This window comes from Notothenia rossii (assembly GCF_949606895.1).
Source record: "Notothenia rossii genome assembly, chromosome: 4".
In the NCBI taxonomy this organism is placed as follows: domain Eukaryota; kingdom Metazoa; phylum Chordata; class Actinopteri; order Perciformes; family Nototheniidae; genus Notothenia; species Notothenia rossii.
In genome coordinates, this window is record NC_136902.1 from 13853830 (window position 1) to 13871959 (window position 18130).

General features: G+C 41.7%; 1 protein-coding gene across 3 annotated transcripts in view; it reads left to right on the plus strand.

Annotated features, from left to right (window-relative positions):
* Positions 1-18130, plus strand: part of scube3 (signal peptide, CUB domain, EGF-like 3) — a 69840-nt gene that overhangs the window by 11562 nt on the left and 40148 nt on the right. For all 3 annotated transcript variants that reach the window (XM_079675355.1, XM_079675356.1, XM_079675354.1), the window contains exons 2-4: positions 3897-4019; positions 9289-9414; positions 17485-17619. In XM_079675355.1, coding sequence (XP_079531481.1) covers positions 3897-4019; positions 9289-9414; positions 17485-17619 — 384 coding nt within the window. The remainder of the gene's footprint in view (positions 1-3896; positions 4020-9288; positions 9415-17484; positions 17620-18130) is intronic.

Below are 18130 nucleotides of genomic sequence, written 5' to 3' on the forward strand. Positions count from 1 at the left end.
AGGAGATTTTTAAAGAGGCAGAAGCTTTCGAACATTTGGTTAAATAATTGCTGTTTTGTTTGTTTAAAACCCTAAATGCAATCATTAAACATTTCAGTGAAGATAATATATTATAAGATGCCGGTAACATAACATCAGTTACTTACAGATTCTTATCTGTTGCCTCTTTAGTGCACAACAGTCGCCCGAAGCACTGACTGCATTAAACTAGTCTGCATGCTAATTTGACTTGAGGAGACAGATATATAATTTACTGTTTTTCTGCGCTGCACATTTGTGTTTGAGTTTCATCATTAACCTTTCAGATGATATGTTATGATGTGACTCTTTAAAGTTTCCGACTTGAGGCGGGTTTTTAAAATAGTGTATGTGAGCTTGAGAGTGTGTTTTTGTGTGCATGCGAACTTTGGCTCCAGATGGAAACATTAATACCGAGATGAAAAGAGGGATTCTTTGAGTTTCTGTCATAATGAATATTAATTACAGCAGAGACTCAACACCAAGACATTTGACAATAGGACAGATATTTCTTTGTGATAAATGCCTCCTCTATCGAAAAACACTTCACACAGTCTTTTCTGTTCTTATCCTGGAAGATGGTGTGTAAAGAGGACGGACCCGGGCTGCTCCTCAGGAGAATCTTTATTGTTCTCACATAATATAAATCAATGCAGGGAGCGGGGAGCGGGGAGCTCCTGCATCACTAAATGGCTTTGTGGAAACTTGGCAAGAGAGGAGCCACAACTTTTCCTGGTGTTATATTCCTTACTGAATGTAGCAGAAATGTAAACAATCAAACCAAATTGGTCAAATCCACTGGCTGCTCTGTTTTCAAACCTTTAACCTTGACTCGACATCTTAAAAGTCTAGTACTATTAAAAACGTTAGTGTGGGTCTTGGGATATCCACCACTTCAATCTAGGCAAGAAAATGTAACTATTAGACAATGAAGTTATTGATGAGAGGGTGAATCTAACGGTGCTTGAACAGCTAACATTTTTTTGGCATGGCTAAAAAAAAACTTAGGTATGTTTTTCTAATGGGTATAGTTCCTTTGGATGTATGTAAAATCTCTCATTAGTGGGGCTGTGAAAGCAATTCAACAACAGGATTTTAGAAAGCTGAACTTAAAAATCCATCTGCTGATTACGATGTTATAATTGATCTATATATCCAACTTTGTCAGTTCATTAAGTTCATTATAAAGTTTGTGAAAGTGATCCTACGACAAGCCTCAAATCATTACTGCGTCAGGTTCTTTTTTGTCTCATTTCTAGCTGTTAGTCATTATTCATAACGTGCAGTCTCTTTGCAAATTGCTAATATGCATAGTCATATATTATTTTTATTCTATCGTTAGCTCTTTGTGTAGCGTCAAAGTGCTTAAAACCTCTCTGAGTAATCAAAGTCGTTTTTCCCAAGTTGGTCCTGATGACGCAGGTCGCCAAAATGGTTCAATAGCAAGTAACCAGTCTGTATATCTTCATGTTTACTTCTCTCAGTTTGTTTTAAAAAGCTGTTGTGAAAAGAAACTGGAATAGGACTGAAATGCAGAAAGATATATTTGTTCTCCTTGGTCCGGACCGAATGAATGGAACTACAAGTGTGAAAGCATCCATACTGAAGAGGGTGAGCCCTTCTCCTCTAGAGCCACCAGAAGGGTAATATTTCTGGTTTCGAGTGAAAGCGTTTTTACATAATAACATTCGTTCACCCATTCATACAGAGGCAATGGCTGCCATACAAGGTGCCTGCCAACTAGTTCTGGAAGCTAACATTCACACACAGCTTTGGCCATACCATCGGGAGCAATTTATGGTTATGTATCTTGCCCTAGGATGCATCAATAGGTTTTACTGCAGCGGCTGGGAACCCACAACCTTAGATTGACAGACAACCACACTCCCTCACAGCTCACTAGCATATTGATGTTAGCATTTAGCACAGCTCAGCATCTCAGAGCTGCTACCGGCTGCATTGTATTTTTGTCTTGTCAAACCTAATCTTGATTCAGACACTAGATACTTTTTACTCAAGCACTGAAACCTCTGCCAGCTTTTCAGTGAAATTCACCTTATAGCAGGATAAGAATGGATCGGACCTGGTAGCCTTGTGTTCTTCATAAAGCAATACCAGCATTAACAAGTTCCTGTTGTGATGACTCACCATGTTTGCATAAAGGTGTTCAAACCTTTGAAATTACCTTCAATTTCAATTCAATTTGGTGTAATTGGTGCCATCAATGTCCTTCTGTCCACAGCAGACTTGATGTCCTCCAGGAATAGGCAGATATGGGCAATATCAGGGTTTAGGTTACAGGTCATTTCCCAGTGGGATCAGCCGGCTCCTGCAGAGGGCTTGTGATAAGAGTGATATTGGAAGCTATGTAAACCTTGTTAAGCTGCCCTTCCCCTGTGTGCAGGGGGGTAATCCTAAACACCTGGGCTAGTTAACTGGGATTTGGTGGGATTAGGGGCTCCATGAGGCAAACCTGATCTTGCTTCCGATTAAATCCATTTCCATTCTTATCTTTTCACATTCTCTATTTTACATTTCAAACTCAATCCAGACATTACACAAACCTTTTATACTGAGCTAATTTATACCTGCCCATACCTGTAATTCTGGGATTTGAGATATAAGTAAGCCTACATGTGATTCACTAGTCTAGGCTTGGACATCCTGTTTGGTTGAAGTTCATACTGTGTACATAATGCTCAAAATGTGTTTTTAATCCATATACATGCTTCTGGTTTTGTTGTAGTGGTGTTTGATTTTAGCCTTGTTGGCAGTATGATTCTACGGATGGCATTCTCCATCTGTTGTCTGGTCCAACACTTAGGTCAGACTTAAATATCTTAAATATCTTTGTATGCATGGATTATCATAACATTTGGTACCAACATTATTTGTCCGCAGAGGATGAATCCTATTGCCTTTGGTGATCTCTTTACTTTTCCGTGTGTTTCCCACTGTTAGCATGACATTTACATTTTTGTTTCTATCAAAATATCTCGACAACTTTTGGGAAAAATTGCCTTGCAAAATGGTTCAAACATCCATAGTGGCTATTGGTGAATGTTCCTGTTGTACCATTATTGCAGTAGATGATCAATATTTCAATTTGTCCAAAACGTTTTTGACCAAACACTTGCATCACTAGCAGAATGCCCATCAACCGCTCATTAGCAGAATGAGCATGCTAACACGCTACATTAAGATGGGTGGTGCTAACGTTGGCCTTTTGCCTGTGTATCTTTTTGTTTGTATTCCATTGAAGGCAGGTACTGAAAAAACATTATACTAGAGCTGCAACAATTAGTGGACTAATCGATATGTCAATAGGCAATTATTTTGATAATTGGCTCGTTAACCAGCCATAGCTATCCCAATTATATATTTTGTATTATTATTTGTTTTTAATTGATGTTTTATTAAGGCTCCTGTTGGATATTCGTTTTTTTCACAAGCCTTTGATTTTCATAACCCTAATTTCTAAAGAAAAATGCCCAGTTGATCAGTTAAAGGTTACTTTTTAAAGGGGAATTTTTGCCTTGGTTTTCAGAGATTCTGGAAATTGGGAGTAAGAATGGTATGAGTTGCAAAAAAAAATCTCAATGTTGAAATCCCCCCTCTTGTGTGTGGTGGTAATGTGGCTTCTACTGTAACCACTAAAAAAGTGCTCTGGAATAAATGTTCTTGAAAATGGCATTAATTTAATAAGGTTTTCAGTTATCATTTGAATGTGTTTTTGTATCTGGTAAGTGGTTGAATGAAGCACAACCAATTACATTATAATGAATTACATTTTGAAAACCTATGATTTGTGTCACCCTCCTCAAGAAAGCCTTTGCTCCGTCCACTAACCGCCCCCTCCCTCTTTCCTCCTTTTCTAGATGTGGACGAATGTGCAGAGGCGCTTGACAACTGCAGCATCGATGCAATCTGTCAGAACACCCTGAAGTCATACAAATGTATCTGCAAGTCAGGCTATAAAGGGGATGGAAAACACTGTGAAGGTAAAGTGTTAACGGATTAATGTGCTAATTTACTGTGGTTGGAGGCACACACTTCTTCTCCCGTCGGTGGGAGCACAGGAAGGGTTTTTACAGTACATTAAAGTAAAAGGAACATTTCTCAAGTTGATTTGCCTCATCTATCTGAACGTAAGCCCTTGGGCCAGTGACAGGCTTGATAAGACCTTCTGTCTCACTCAACATAACTCACTAGCTTTAAGACTCTCCTGAAGAGGTTGGAGAGAGAGAGGGAGAGCAGCAGAGAGAGGAAGGGGAGAGCCAGGTGCAGAGTGCTCCTTTGTGACAAGATGAAATGAGGCAGTACATTTCCTACACATGTTGGAGGAGAGAATTAAGATAGTGGCTGAAACGGCAGTCGAGGCCCTGCCAAGCAGTCAGGGATATTTCCACAGCCAGAGGCAGGCCTTGTATACTTTTTTTAACCTTTCTTAATATGCCCACAGCTTCCCGATCATTATATTCCAACATTTTTATTAGGATTATTACAAAACCATATTTTATGTCATTTTATGCTATTATTATTCTTTCATTAACTTGACAGGGTGTTTTTCATGGCCCCCTGCCTGGTGGTTATAAAAGTTGGCCTTATTGAATCTATTGTAAAATATGTGCAAGGTCGGGTTTCCATAGAACTGAAGGTTAGCTGACGTCTCTCTTCAAGGCCGATCCACTTGTACAATTCAAAAGTAACATTCATAAAAATGAGCTGAAAAATATATTTGAGTAACTGGGGGATTGATTTGAGAAGAACAGTACCTGTTACTTGTGTGAAAAGAGAGCGGCAGGAATCCAAAAAAGGAAAGTTAATGTTTCCATGCTGTATGGCGTGAACCTCATTACCTCCTCCACCTTGCTTCTCTTTATCGTCCGTGGTTCAGGTTGGACTTTTAGTTTGAAAGGCTTTGTTCAATATAACTTTAAGCAACAGCTGAGATTCCATACGAGCACAAGATTTTGTCTTAAAGGGACTCTTGATTTGTCTGCTGTTAAATTATACTTTCAACATTTTTCAAGTATGTATAATAATCGTCAGGTGCCCAATTGGACATTTCTTGCAGGTTCTTGCTAAAGAAAGCTCCCATCCTAAAATTCTTTTAGTGTATAGCAGCGTTTCTCAAAGTGTGGGGCGCAGAGATGTGATAGGTGGGTCGCGAATGGAAATGATGAACGGGAGTTTTTTTTTTTTTTTTTTCTTTTTTTAATACATTTTTTGTACCTCAGGCCGGAATCAAATCTGGGTCCTCGCGGACTGTTAGTGGACTGTTACAGCCGGAGACTCGCAACGGCGGTGGACTTTCACAGCGCCGGATCCGCCGGAGCCTCGCAACGGCGGGTGTTTGCGGCGGCGGGTGCGGTACCGGCGCAGCGGCGCTGTGAAAGTCCACGGCCCACCTATGTCAGAGCCAGCGGCCCACCAAAGGCAGCGGCCCACCGGGAAAAGTCCCGAATCTCCCGATGGCCAATCCGAGCCTGCTCACACACACACACAACTGAAACCAAAATCCTTTACAGCGTTGCAATTGGGAAGAAAAGCAATGTAGAGTGGCACCTCACCACTTCACAAGGAGTTTGACCGTGACACTTTTCGAAATCCCGTTTGTGTTCCCCCACTTTACAAATAGGCCTATGTTTATTATATTTTAACGCAAGCCGTCATCGCCACGGAGGAGCACACAGCCTCTGAAGCCTCAAAAGTTTAAAAGGGGAGTGATTAGTAAAATATGCATAAATAAAAAGAAAGAATGCTAACTAGGTAACATAAGATAAGTATAAACAAGTTTAAATGATTTGTTATTGGTTTTGATCATATTCTAAAGATGTTTGGATTATTGAAAAGTATACAGCTCCCTTTCAGTGTGTTGAGAGCTGTATTCATAAATTCTTTTTTTCCTCAAAGTGCACCAGATTGAGGCTTCAACAATCTTCCTGGGGGTGTATGCCCCCGGACCCCCCTAGAGGAGGTGAGGTCCACCCCCTAATAAAGCAGGTTAAAATAATTAAATTGCATACATTTTATTTTCGTAAACATTGAAAACGGGTCCCAGAGACCCAAACAGCACACAAAGGTTAATGGTAAGCATATAATAATGTTCAAATGTGCTAAATATATACACTACAAAAAAACAAAAAAAGAGGAGTAAAAGTAGCTCTCATCCTAAAAAAGGTTGGAGACCCCTGTTATAGAACGATACATTTGACAATTTTAAGCTTGGCCTACCATTTTATTGGAGCGATGAGGAACAGGTGGGGCTTGAAAAGGCCCACCTGTTCAAAGTGGGGAATGACAGAAAAAGTTTGAGAACCACTGGTGTATAGTAAGTTAAAAAAAGACACAATCCACACTCCCCATTTTGCCCAAAGATAAGGTTATCGGAAGCTAATAATGTTATATGTTTCAGTAGTTTAATTTAGATAAACCTTGCCTTATCTTATCTCCAAAGGCTTTGCTTTTATTGCACAACATTCCGTCTTTGAATTACCAGACAGTGTTTTACCAGTGTGGACAGCTGGGAAAAATGATTTTGTTTCTTTGAGGTGCTTAAACTGACAAAATATGACAATGAACCTCAAAATTACACTCAAGGTGAAGGTAATTAGATTGAAAATCTTTTCATTTTAATACATTTTCAGTTGCTTAATCTCACTCCTTTAGAAATTAATGACAAGAGAATTATCTGTTTTCACCTTTAACTTTACTGAGTTTGCTCTTATAAAAACACCATAAATACAGAAATGGAAATGTGTCCATGACCTTATATTTCAGTTTTTCTATAGAAAAGCTTATATATTGAATTTGATTATATTGTCAGTAAACCAAACTAAAACGTAATTCTTTCAAATCCCATCCCTTACATTTAAGCCTGATAATTAAATGAATGATTTTACTCTTTTATGTATTTAAATGCTTTTCTAAAAGACTTCTTGTAGATGTAAAAGGGACAAAAGGTTGGAGGACGTGACATGCATCAGATAAAGGCGAACTCAAAGCTATTGGAGAAAACATGACTTTATTAACATGCGGTGGGTGTTTCAGGTTTAGAGAGTAGCAGAGAAAAGGGGAGGCTGATTGAGTGCTGTGATGGGGGAATGACGGATGTGTGGGAGAGGCAGGGAGCAGGAGAGTGTTTCTTTGTTTCAGTCCCATCCCTCTGCTGTCAAGGCGAATTAAGCCCAGAGTCTCAGAGAGGAGCCGAGCGACCGGGATCATCGGCCCTGAATGGGTCCGTAAGTGCTGGGTGGAAGTACGCTGAGTTCTCAACCCACCTTGTTTGGGTCTCTTCAGTACGAGGCCTTCAACCATCATCATAACCATAAGAGACAACTGCTCTCAGGCTGTCACAATCTGCAGCCTCTCTTTATCTCACGGGCCTCTGCTCTCTTTGTGATGTGTCGCATTTCCTTGGGTTTAGCTACAGGGACTGATGAACCAAAATGGTCAATGTTAGCCTTTTATTAATTCATAGGCGCTTTCACACCGCAGTACTTTTCCCACAAAGGTTCATGAGAACTTAGTTCATGAGAACTCTTTAGTTCTCATGAACTAAGTACAGATCACGTTCACACCGGAATAAGTTCCTGGGGGAGGATTAAGCAAATGAAGCCGCTGACGTCACTTCTTCTTCTTCTGCTTTGGGTTTACTGGCAGGCCGCAAACAACTTCACGGCGTATACTGCCACCCGAAGTCCCCGGCCGGAAGTCCCCGGAGTTGGGGACTGGCTTCAGTAGAAGCTGCTGGGACTCCCAGCAGCTTCTACTGAAGCCTTCCGAGTAAATCGCCAGAAAGCCGACACCTCCTGATCTCCACCGCTCCCATGTTTTCTTTTAAGTTGCCATAAGTTAGTCTCTGCGTTTGTGCGCTGGGCTAATGCTAATGCTAATAATGCTAATGCAAGGATAATAAAATGGCGGCTTCACAAAACTTTTTGGGAGTTTTACGGGGCGTGGTTTGTATTCCGCCCAGCCAATCAGACATAGGAACCTTGTTCTCCCACGAAAGTACCTGCTCTCTAGCAAGGAAGGAAAAGGGGGTACAAAAGGTTTTCATGAACAAATTTTTGTTCCGGCTCTTTTTGGTGTGAACGCGACATTTCGGAACAAAAGTGGGAAAAGTACTGCGGTGTGAATGCGGCTATTGGCTACCAGTCAAATTGTAAAACTCATTAATGTCAGTACTAATGTAAAGTAGGTTCCTTTTTGATGATGTACTTAGGCATACAATAATGACATTTTACCAAATAATTGTTGTGTTTTGTATAAGTATAAATTGACATTTCTATACTTATAAATAGTTGCAAATTGTTACAACTGACTACCTTTTATGTGTCTTACTAGAACGCTTTAGTACCACATTTTTCACAAAATACGGTTAAGGGGCTTTGACATCCTGCCAACAATAAATTCCAATGGGAAAAGCAATGGCTTGGCATTAAACTGGTAAAATATCAAGATATTAAATAAATCAGTATTTAAAAAAATCAGTGAAGCTCTGGCATGTGCTAAGGTTACATCAGTAATATGTGAGCCAACTAATTACCACATCAGTTGCATCACCCATGTTTACCTCATGAGAGCTTTTAATAAAGCAGAGATTGAACAAAACAGATCATTTTAATTGTCTGCATGACACCCAACGGCCTAATTGCTCTCACAGATCTTTAAAGGGATTTGTTTGACACTTTGAGAAACATGTCTATTTTGTATCTTTCTTGCAGAGATTAAAGAGCCTTTAGTTTCCTTTCAGAGAAAATGTGTTGATTAGCAAGCTTTAACGGTTCTGGCAAGTGGATATTTTTATTAGTAGAGTAGATGCTTTCATGCTAAGCTAACTGGCAACCGCTTCATACAAATATTAGACTGGTATTGATCCTCTCATCCAACTCTATGCAAGAAAGGGAGGAGGGAATATTTGTCCCTTTTAAGGCTGACCAACATCTTACCTCTTAACTAAGCATTCCCAATAGAATCTCAATGATTAAGAAAATATAATTAATCTACCTCTTCACATATCTTTTAGTAAAGAACCTTTTGAGTTAAAACTTTCAAACAATAAGGTAATACTCCCTGCATAAATAAAGGATACAAAAACATTCTCTGTTTCGTCTACAATGATTTCAAGACAGCTTTTTCAAGTCACTCGCGAGCATATTCATGATTATATATTCTCACCCCGACCCTAATCTTTAATGGATCTTGATTGCTTGAAGTTTTGCAGAACTTTCTCTCACATCCCTGTGTATCTTCTCTCTGCAGATGTCGACGAGTGTGCAACTGAATACAACGGTGGCTGCGTCCATGAGTGCATAAACATCCCGGGAAATTACAGGTGCACATGCTTTGATGGCTTCCGCCTGGCACATGACGGGCACAATTGTCTAGGTGAGTGTGTGATGTGTGGGAGTGTGTGTGCATTTAAAACAGCATGTGCGTGCTTAAAGGACTTTTTAAATATATGTATATAGATTCTCCGCAGCTGTCTTAATTATGCAGGAAAAAGTTCTTATACAAGGAGCTTTCTTTTTACTTAGACATACAGTACGTGTCGAATTCATTGTGACATAAAACATGAGGTTGCATAAATTCTTCTAACTGAATGTCTAATGTCACATCATGGATGGTAATATATGTTCCGGGCTGAATAGAGCTCTAATGAGACCGCTGCTTCCGATATGAGCTCTTTCCTTGTTTCACATACCTGGCTGTCTCAGATTGTGTTTTCACAAAAGAGAAACGGAGACTTTTCCTTTAATAAGTCTGACTAACAGTGGTGAATTTATGAAGAGCTTGACCCTGAGCTGAGAGCCCTGAGTGAGCCGTCAGCCGGCCGTTCTTTCCCATGGTTTAATATTTCACCGGTGTGCCGTTCATATTAACCTCACAGAGAACCTATTACGCTTAAAAGGTTATGAAATGTAGGGGAAAGAAAACACACATCTTCCTGCTGCTGGGAGTAGCTAAACATAGACATCACCCACCCACCCAGCCCCCCCTCATTCTGTCTTACTCTTTCTCCCCCATTTACCCATCCTGCATTCCTTTGTTTTGTTTTAAATCCCCCAAGCCAGGCCCTGCTGCTCCTCAGAAATCGTCTCCCTTTTGCTAACAACCTCAGCATGATGCATTTCACTCAATATTGAAAGTTTGCTAACCCCTATAGTTGCTGTGAGGTTTTAGAGGAAAGTAACCTGCAAAGATTCGCTACAGAGGATTTCACATTCAGGTAAAGTGATGACAGCAGAACTTATCAGCACTTAGCAGTAATTCACTGTGAAGGCGCTTTTACATGCGGGCAACGAAGCCACACAACAATATATTTGGTATCGACCTCATGCGATGCTGGGGATTAAGATCTTTTGATAGATATATTAAACCTGCTCTGACTTGTCGATGCGCTCACGTCTCAGATTCTCTCCTTCTCTCACTCTTTCTGTATTTGTCCCTTCCTCTTCCCTGTCTCTCTCTCCTCCTCTTCCTCGCTCATGCACTTGTATATACTTTGTGTAGCAGGGCTATTTTCCAAGCCATTTAGCAACAGCGTTCAGTTGTGTGCGGATCATTTGCTCTGCCGTGGATCAGCTCCTATCTTGCGTGCAGGTGTGTAATTGCAATATGTGGTTGTGTGGCTTCTGCTATTGCATCAGAGTTGCATCCATCGACCCCTTTGATTTAATTTGTCATCGTGAAACGATGACAACGAATGATCTCGTATTCCTGTGAAGATCCAATGTATTATTAAAAGAGTACATCTTTTTTTATCCAAGCGTAGCAAACAAAGGGGTGTAGCTTATATGTAGCTGTCAAGTACAAATCCAACCCTTGCCTTGAGACCTGAAAGGCCTTTAAAGACTTATTTTCTCAAGAATGTAACTCATTCTAATGCCTCCGCTCTGCTCTGCTTAGGAAATAATCCTCAGCACAAACACAAGAGAGGATAGGAAGAGGTATAGCCACGGTTTAATGTTAAGGCCCCAGCTTCCTATTCCATGTATAAGCTCCTTTTGGCCCCTGAGAAAAGATTAGTCCCCTTGGCCCTGGAGTGGCGAACCTAAGCAGCTGGTTCCCAGACGAGGTCAGACCCTCAGAGCCCTTATAGACCAGATGTGCCCGAGAGTCTAGAGGAGGAGACTTTCACCTGATTCTCAGAAGTTCACATAGGGGTTTAGATGCTGGGATCTTTAAACTGCTTCTCTTTGTTGTTGTTTCTCCACAATGCGTTAATGATTATGCTTTATTAAATCTGTTTCCTTGCTTTCAGTGCCGTGTAAACTCTCAGTGGTGTCCGTGACTCTCCGCTCTCAGCCCTCTGAGGCTTTTCTTTAACCAGTAGGTGTTGTGAGTGTGTGTGAGTCAGTGTGTGTGTCAGTGTGTGTGTGTCAGTGTGTGTGTGTGTGAGACTGTCAGCTCAGGGACACGAGTTAGACCAACGCATGCTCATCCCTGTCAATGTCTTCTTTGTTGGCACGCTGCCGCACGCTGCCGCACGTGCCACACGGCTCCTTGTAATTGAATGTGTTGGCAGCATAATGACATTGGGCGGTGGCAGAAGGCGGCGGAGCGTGAAGCAGAACGCCGGTTTCTGAGGTCTCTCTCCTCTGACTGCCCTAAACCCCACAAAGATGTCAGGAAGTCAGCAAGGTGGAAGCAATGCAATACCACAGCACAGTGCTCCTGTCTGTGCGAAGTGAGATGTCACTCACTGTATAATTTACCGCACAGGGAGCTATTGTACCCTCTCAAAGCTCCCACTGAACAGAGGAGCCGAAGCATATAAGAGCTTGATTACATCTTTTATAAATGTCATTACTATTATCTCGCAGAGGTAAGGGAGGGATGGTATTTAATCACCACACCTCTTTCATGGCGAGGCTGTAAAGGATTTTTTTAGAGTCTTAGGAAAAACAGAGGAATCAATGTCAATTTAATTCAAAACACACATCCTCTTTAGAATGAAAACCAGATGCAGGAAGGCGATTAGTTCCCCACTGTAGCACCACCGTCCCCACATTTATGACCTACATGTTTTGGTTGAGGTCCTGCAGAAACCCAAATCCCCTCTTATCATTGCTAGTTCGTTAAAATCTCTGAAGTAGCTTAATATCATAAGCATCTGGACAAATACTTCCTTTCTTTGCAACCACAAATCACAACATTTGAGTCTATGCGGAACTAAAACACGCAGATGAGGATACTTTTTTATCCTGCCATAAAGTGGAAATGCCACAATCGCATGCAGCCTGAGAGTGACTCAGTGGGGGAAATAAAAGCAGTCATGAAATAAACATTACAGATGTTCAACAGAGCGCTTCCATACCGCAATGGATATGCTTTTGTCATTTCCTATTTACCTAAATAAATCAGGCACTGTTCAGTTAGTCATATATGTCGCTTCCTGTTGCCAGAGAACATATCTTGGGGTCTTGGGCTTCACACACAGCTTACCAGGCCATGTTCTTTTGATTTGTATTGATTTAGTAGCGCTCAATTCCCCTTGCAATCTATAGGGAAATGAATGCCCTTTTACTTTAACCTTCCCCAAAGACATAACATAATCTATAACAAAAAAGCAATGCCATTACAGCTTTGAAATGGGCTTTTAAAGAACAGCTTTGAAGTAGCAACTCAGAAAAGGTCACGTTGGTTAACACTGTTTGGTGCTAATGGCTTTAAATGAATAGTGATTTTTTTTATTTGGATGGAAAATGTCCCTTAGACTATTTTCGATAGAAAGACTCCATATGTCTTAGCCATAGCCTGGCCGGTCCGGTATCTCTGCTGTTGTAATCCTTTGGGATCATATTGGAAGGTTGGCTAATCAAACAGGAGGCTTCAGATTGATGTATTATTGACCTGGTACTGATGGGAAAAAGTAGTCATCAAAGAGCGTCACACTGATTCGCTGCACAGCCTTTGCTGCGCTCTTAAATGCATTTCTTCTAACCGTGTTGGCTACTCTTCTGAGGCGCTGATGATAACATCCTCACTCTTCACTTGTGCAGAAAATATTTGGTACTAGTCTGGGAGATGTGCTCTCAAACACCACCTTGAACTCCTGGATATGTCGGATAGAGTCAGGAGGGAAGTGATGATCTGGTTAACCCCGCTCCCATGATCCCCAGAGGAGCTCAGGATGGCTCTCACACTGCTGGGGCTCAGCACTAACCCTCCTCACTTTCTCGCTGCAGATGCAAATACCCCGCTGTCTCCCAGTTAACAGTCACTTTACTTTTGTTGTGACATGCACAGATCGAGTTTGGACAAGAGAGTGTCTCCACAGTTCGCAGGAGAGGAGCTGGAGTGATGAGTTAAAGGGTGGATTTGAGATTGGTGCATTAGCTGGCTCCTGAAGAGTATATCAACACTCTCTCTCAATCTTCTCTCAGGATTGTTCAGTCCCATCCACCATGAAATGAACAATTCCAGCTGAGCTCACTGGCAGGGCTTTGAGGGAAACTCAAGCCTGAGATTGGGTATAGGGATGAAGCAGACTGGGAACCGTCAGACGTCAGCGCAGGGCCTCTCGTCTCCTTGGCATAAGGCTGTCCACCCAAACACTTATCCTGGGGTTTTGTTTTTAAAATACTTCCAGACTTGTTTTAGAGGAACAGATAATTACCATTTAGCATGATTTTAGCTCTGAGTTTTTCTCTACGAAAGAACTCAGCGAGAGAATGTAGAAATCAAAGCTTGTTCTTATTTACCAAAACGGTAACCCGGGAGATGGGCCTGAAATCGTACAAGTCTGAGTTTAATCAAAGCTAAATTAGTTTTGTTTATGTAATGGCATACAAAATCACCCATACCTGCTGGTGTTAGAAATGAAACGCTTCAGTGATTGTACTGGTGTTTACTAAGCAGATGTGAATCACTTAGCTGTATTAGACACAGGCACAAAGGAAGTCCTGGAACTAATAAATTGTTCAAAGCTAAATACTGTGTCCTAATGCATCAACTTTAACTTTGAAATAGTCACCCACACATCTTTGATTGAAGAGAGTGTGTGTGTTCTGCAGATGAAAGATCAGGACTTCCCGCAACATATTACTTTATACAACCTCAGCTGACAGACCGAGGCTAAATGTTTGTTAACACAAAGTCAGTTTCTGCGTCTGTCTATAAACTCAATCGCCTCTCAGGCCGGGTTCAAACTTGGCTCGTTGACTACTTTTCATTCAAGTGTGTGAAGAAATATGCCGTGCCATTTAGCTCCAGAAGAAACACAGAAAAATAGGAAATCCTGTAATCCTCTATGAAGTAAGAAAGGATCTTGTTTAATTTAAACTGGCTGTGTTTGTGCCACTCATTCCTCACTGTTCATCTACGAGAGACGCAGGGTCGTCTCCTGTAGTCCGCCAGCTGTTTTGCTGCCTGTCTCCGCACATGGCTCCGATTTGCTGCCTTATTAAAGAGTGTGTGCCTCTTTAACTCCTGTAAATGAAATGCCCAAAGAGGCCAGGGTCCGTCCACTCACCTCCTTGTCTCTGGCCTGTCTAGACCACAGAGACGGTTCTGTCTGATCCACACAGAAGCCGAGCAGTGGGATAGATGCATGGACTGCTTTTATGACGGACAGCAGTAGTTTTTCATTTTCCCCCCGGGCAAAAAATAAACTCTGGGTCAGCAATAAATGCCCCGTGCTTGTTGAAAAAAAAGGAGAGTAAAAGAGTTGAATGTTTCTCCAAAATAAGGGTTCAGGTTTCTGTAGGCAACCGCGGTGTTTACACGCCTTTAAAGCTAGCGCGAGGCCAAATGTTATATATACAGTGGAGGCTATCTGAGAAACCAGCGGACATGGCCTCCGCAAACACAACCAATCTCTTAATCTCTCTCCGTTTGAACCTTCCTTTTCCCTTCGAATCCCCGAGTAAAGCAGAGATAGAGCAGAGACAAGTCTCATTTTTCAGAAGTGAGGCAGCCCTTTTAACTTGATTACATTTTTCCCCCCGTACTCCCTAGAGAATTTTTAAGAAATGTTTTAAGTCCAAATAACATGAGCACTTCTCTTGGCCATGCCAGAACCCCTTTCCGCTTGGAAATATTTGCTTTGGACGCCAGCCTTGCCCAGCACACAACACAGGCAATTATGGGAGCTATTTAAAGAGTGAGATCTACTGACAGGCGACGCCTCATTTGGAGGGATGAAGGAATCAGGAAATGAAAACTTAATTGATGCGCTGAGGGTTTGGAAAGAGAATTCCCCTTAGGCCCTCTGAGGCTGGTTGCATTTCTCCTGGGCAGTTTTCCTGCACGAGCCGAGGACTTTTAGATTTGCGTAGCCTTTACATGTTTGAATCTATGGGGTTTTGCGTGTGTGAAAGAGAGAGAAAGGGACTTTATGTGTGTTTGAGGATTGTTTTCCCGTATGAGTTGTGGAGTTAGGGTTTCTGCTGCCTGCTAACAGTTTATCTGTAAAGGTGCAGCTGTAGGTTGTTGGCAGCTTTCATCAGCTCAAAGGTCTTCTCTCTGCTGCTGCCACTTTCATGATTTGGAGATGAGACCCGGCGGTCAACACCAAGGCAGCCACACAGCTGAATGAAAGCATGCCCGGCTATTTTTCCCTAAACTTTCCTCCCTTTACTCTGGCTGAAAGTGTGAATGTTAAGTTTACGGAGAATGCACTGGTTCTCCTGGCTCCAGAGTGACACTTTCTCTACGACCTCACTTGACATGACGTGTAGTTTTTAGAGGAACGAGAGAGATTTGCTGATGAAATGTGAGAACATGACAGCAAATTTGGCAAGCTGATGAAGTGAGTGTTACCTACTGCCACTGACCTACTTATCAACCCAGAGGTGTCTTCGTGCCAGGTGCCAGTCTATGAGCACAGTCTCTGTGTGTTTCTGCATTTTTGGAATCCACAAAGAAGACAGAGTGAAGTTTAATTTATAACTCTGCCTGGCTGAGAACTCCCCAGAAAGGAAACTTAATCTCGAGGCCTTCTCATACTGGACAAATAGACAGTAAATTAGTTTTGCATGACGCTTTATTAAAAAAAGCCTTGTGTATACAGCAGATTATTGATGTATTGAGCAGAGGGATGGATAAGGTTCCAGTGCTGTCGGTAGTAAAGGACAGAGCCCAAGTCTCAAGGGGAAGAGTCACCTCCTGAGTTTCACTGCAGTCACGCACAGGGACGGCCCGGACGCTGAGCTCTGCAGCGTGCCAGACAAATAAAAGCACCAAAAAACATTCATTGTGCAAATCTTTCATGTTGAATATAAACAAATATATCAAAAGATTTATAGATGTTCCACTGGTGCTCATTTGTCGAGTCACACAAAGACTTGATGGAAAAAATGTTTCTGTTCCAGCTGGAAGTGCACAATTCATTATGGGTGGAAATGAAGTCGGCAACTCTCATTTGTGGTCAGTTTCCCTTTCGTGCCCCGTGGCAGCACGAGGCCTCAGACGACACCTTTGTAAATGCTCCGTCTTTGTATGCACTTGAGGTGGATTCCCAGGGTTGCTCGTTACTACCCCCGTGCTCCCCCCCGCCTCATGTCTCTCTCCTCTTTCCATCTCTACATTTCCACTCGCCCCCTTCCTCCCCCTTCCTCCCTCTTCCTGCATTCCTCCCGTCACGGGGCTGACAGACACTCGTCATCAGCAGGTACTCTGGCCCAGGTGGATCAGGTTTCCCACTTGCCAGGAGATTGTGCTGCGTGTGCATTTGTATGGCTTAGTGCTGCACAGTTGGAGGTTTTCAGTGCAACTCTGTGTGCTGCCATGTCAGATAACCATTAAGACAGACAGGGCCTCCTCAAACAGCTTAAGACAAGCTCTCTTTGGCTTTTCATGATTTCCAAACGCTTTTTGTGCCTTGTGTTTTCCTTTATTTATGACATTTGCACTCAAAATATAACTTATGTGGTTGTTTTCTCATTTAGTTATTTCAGTCAGTAATTATTTTATAATTTTATAAAGATTTTCTAAAACGGAATTTATTTAATTTTTTTTTTTTATCAAAGATCCTGAATTTGAAATGAAATGTTTTAGTCCTAAATAGTACTAGGGCCTTTTTTTCTGTTTCAAACCAGACAGGTCTTTATAGTAGGTACATACAAGTAGTTAAAACGTTTTGTAAAATTGTACTTCATCATGCACCACTTCAATTCATATAAAACATAATTGTAAAATCCCCCCTCAAAGACCTTTTTTAAATTTCATTCAAGTACTTGATTGATAACACTCACCTCCTCTTAAGTAACATCAGTGCAGGACTTTAACTTGTTCTTGAATATGTTTGTATTGCTTTTACTTTTTACTGCTCTTTGTACTAACTTATAATGCTAGTGTGTGTTCCTACCAGCTCTGTTTGATTATGATCTACTGCTTCATGTCCATTAAACGGGACATATTTTTATTCCAGACAACCTCCAGACAAAACGGTATTCTGTGTTCTGTTTCAAAGTGATCTTATTAATTGTGTTGTGTGCGTCTGTCTCCTGGCAGATGTGGATGAGTGCTCAGATGGTAACGGCGGATGCCAGCAGATTTGTGTCAACATGATGGGCAGCTACGAGTGCCGCTGCAGAGAAGGATTCCTCCTGAGTGACAACCAGCATACCTGTATCCAAAGGCCTAAAGGTAAGTCACGCAGACACAGACACAGACAGACACACACACACACACACACACACACACACACACACGCAGACACAGACACAGACACACACAGACACAGACACACACACACACACACACACACACACACACACACACATGCACGCACACGCAGACTCAGACACACACACACACACACACACACACACACACACACACACACACACACACACTGATACATTGATGCTTTATGGATAATGGCAGCACATTTAGCTGCTTTGGCTCAAAGTTGGATATTACTTCATTTTGCGAAAGATAATTATTCCAACTAACTTTTGGATCATTATTGCAATTATATATGTATGTATAATGCATGTTTACAGTACAAGGCATTTTGAATAGTGTGATGATCTGTGCAGATTTAAACTGAGAATGGGATCGGCCCTAACAGGCCTAAATGGAAAGTGAGCAAAGCTAGGTGTCTCCAGTCTGAGAGGGAAGAAAAAAAACGGGGATAAATCTCTTTTTGTTTTGC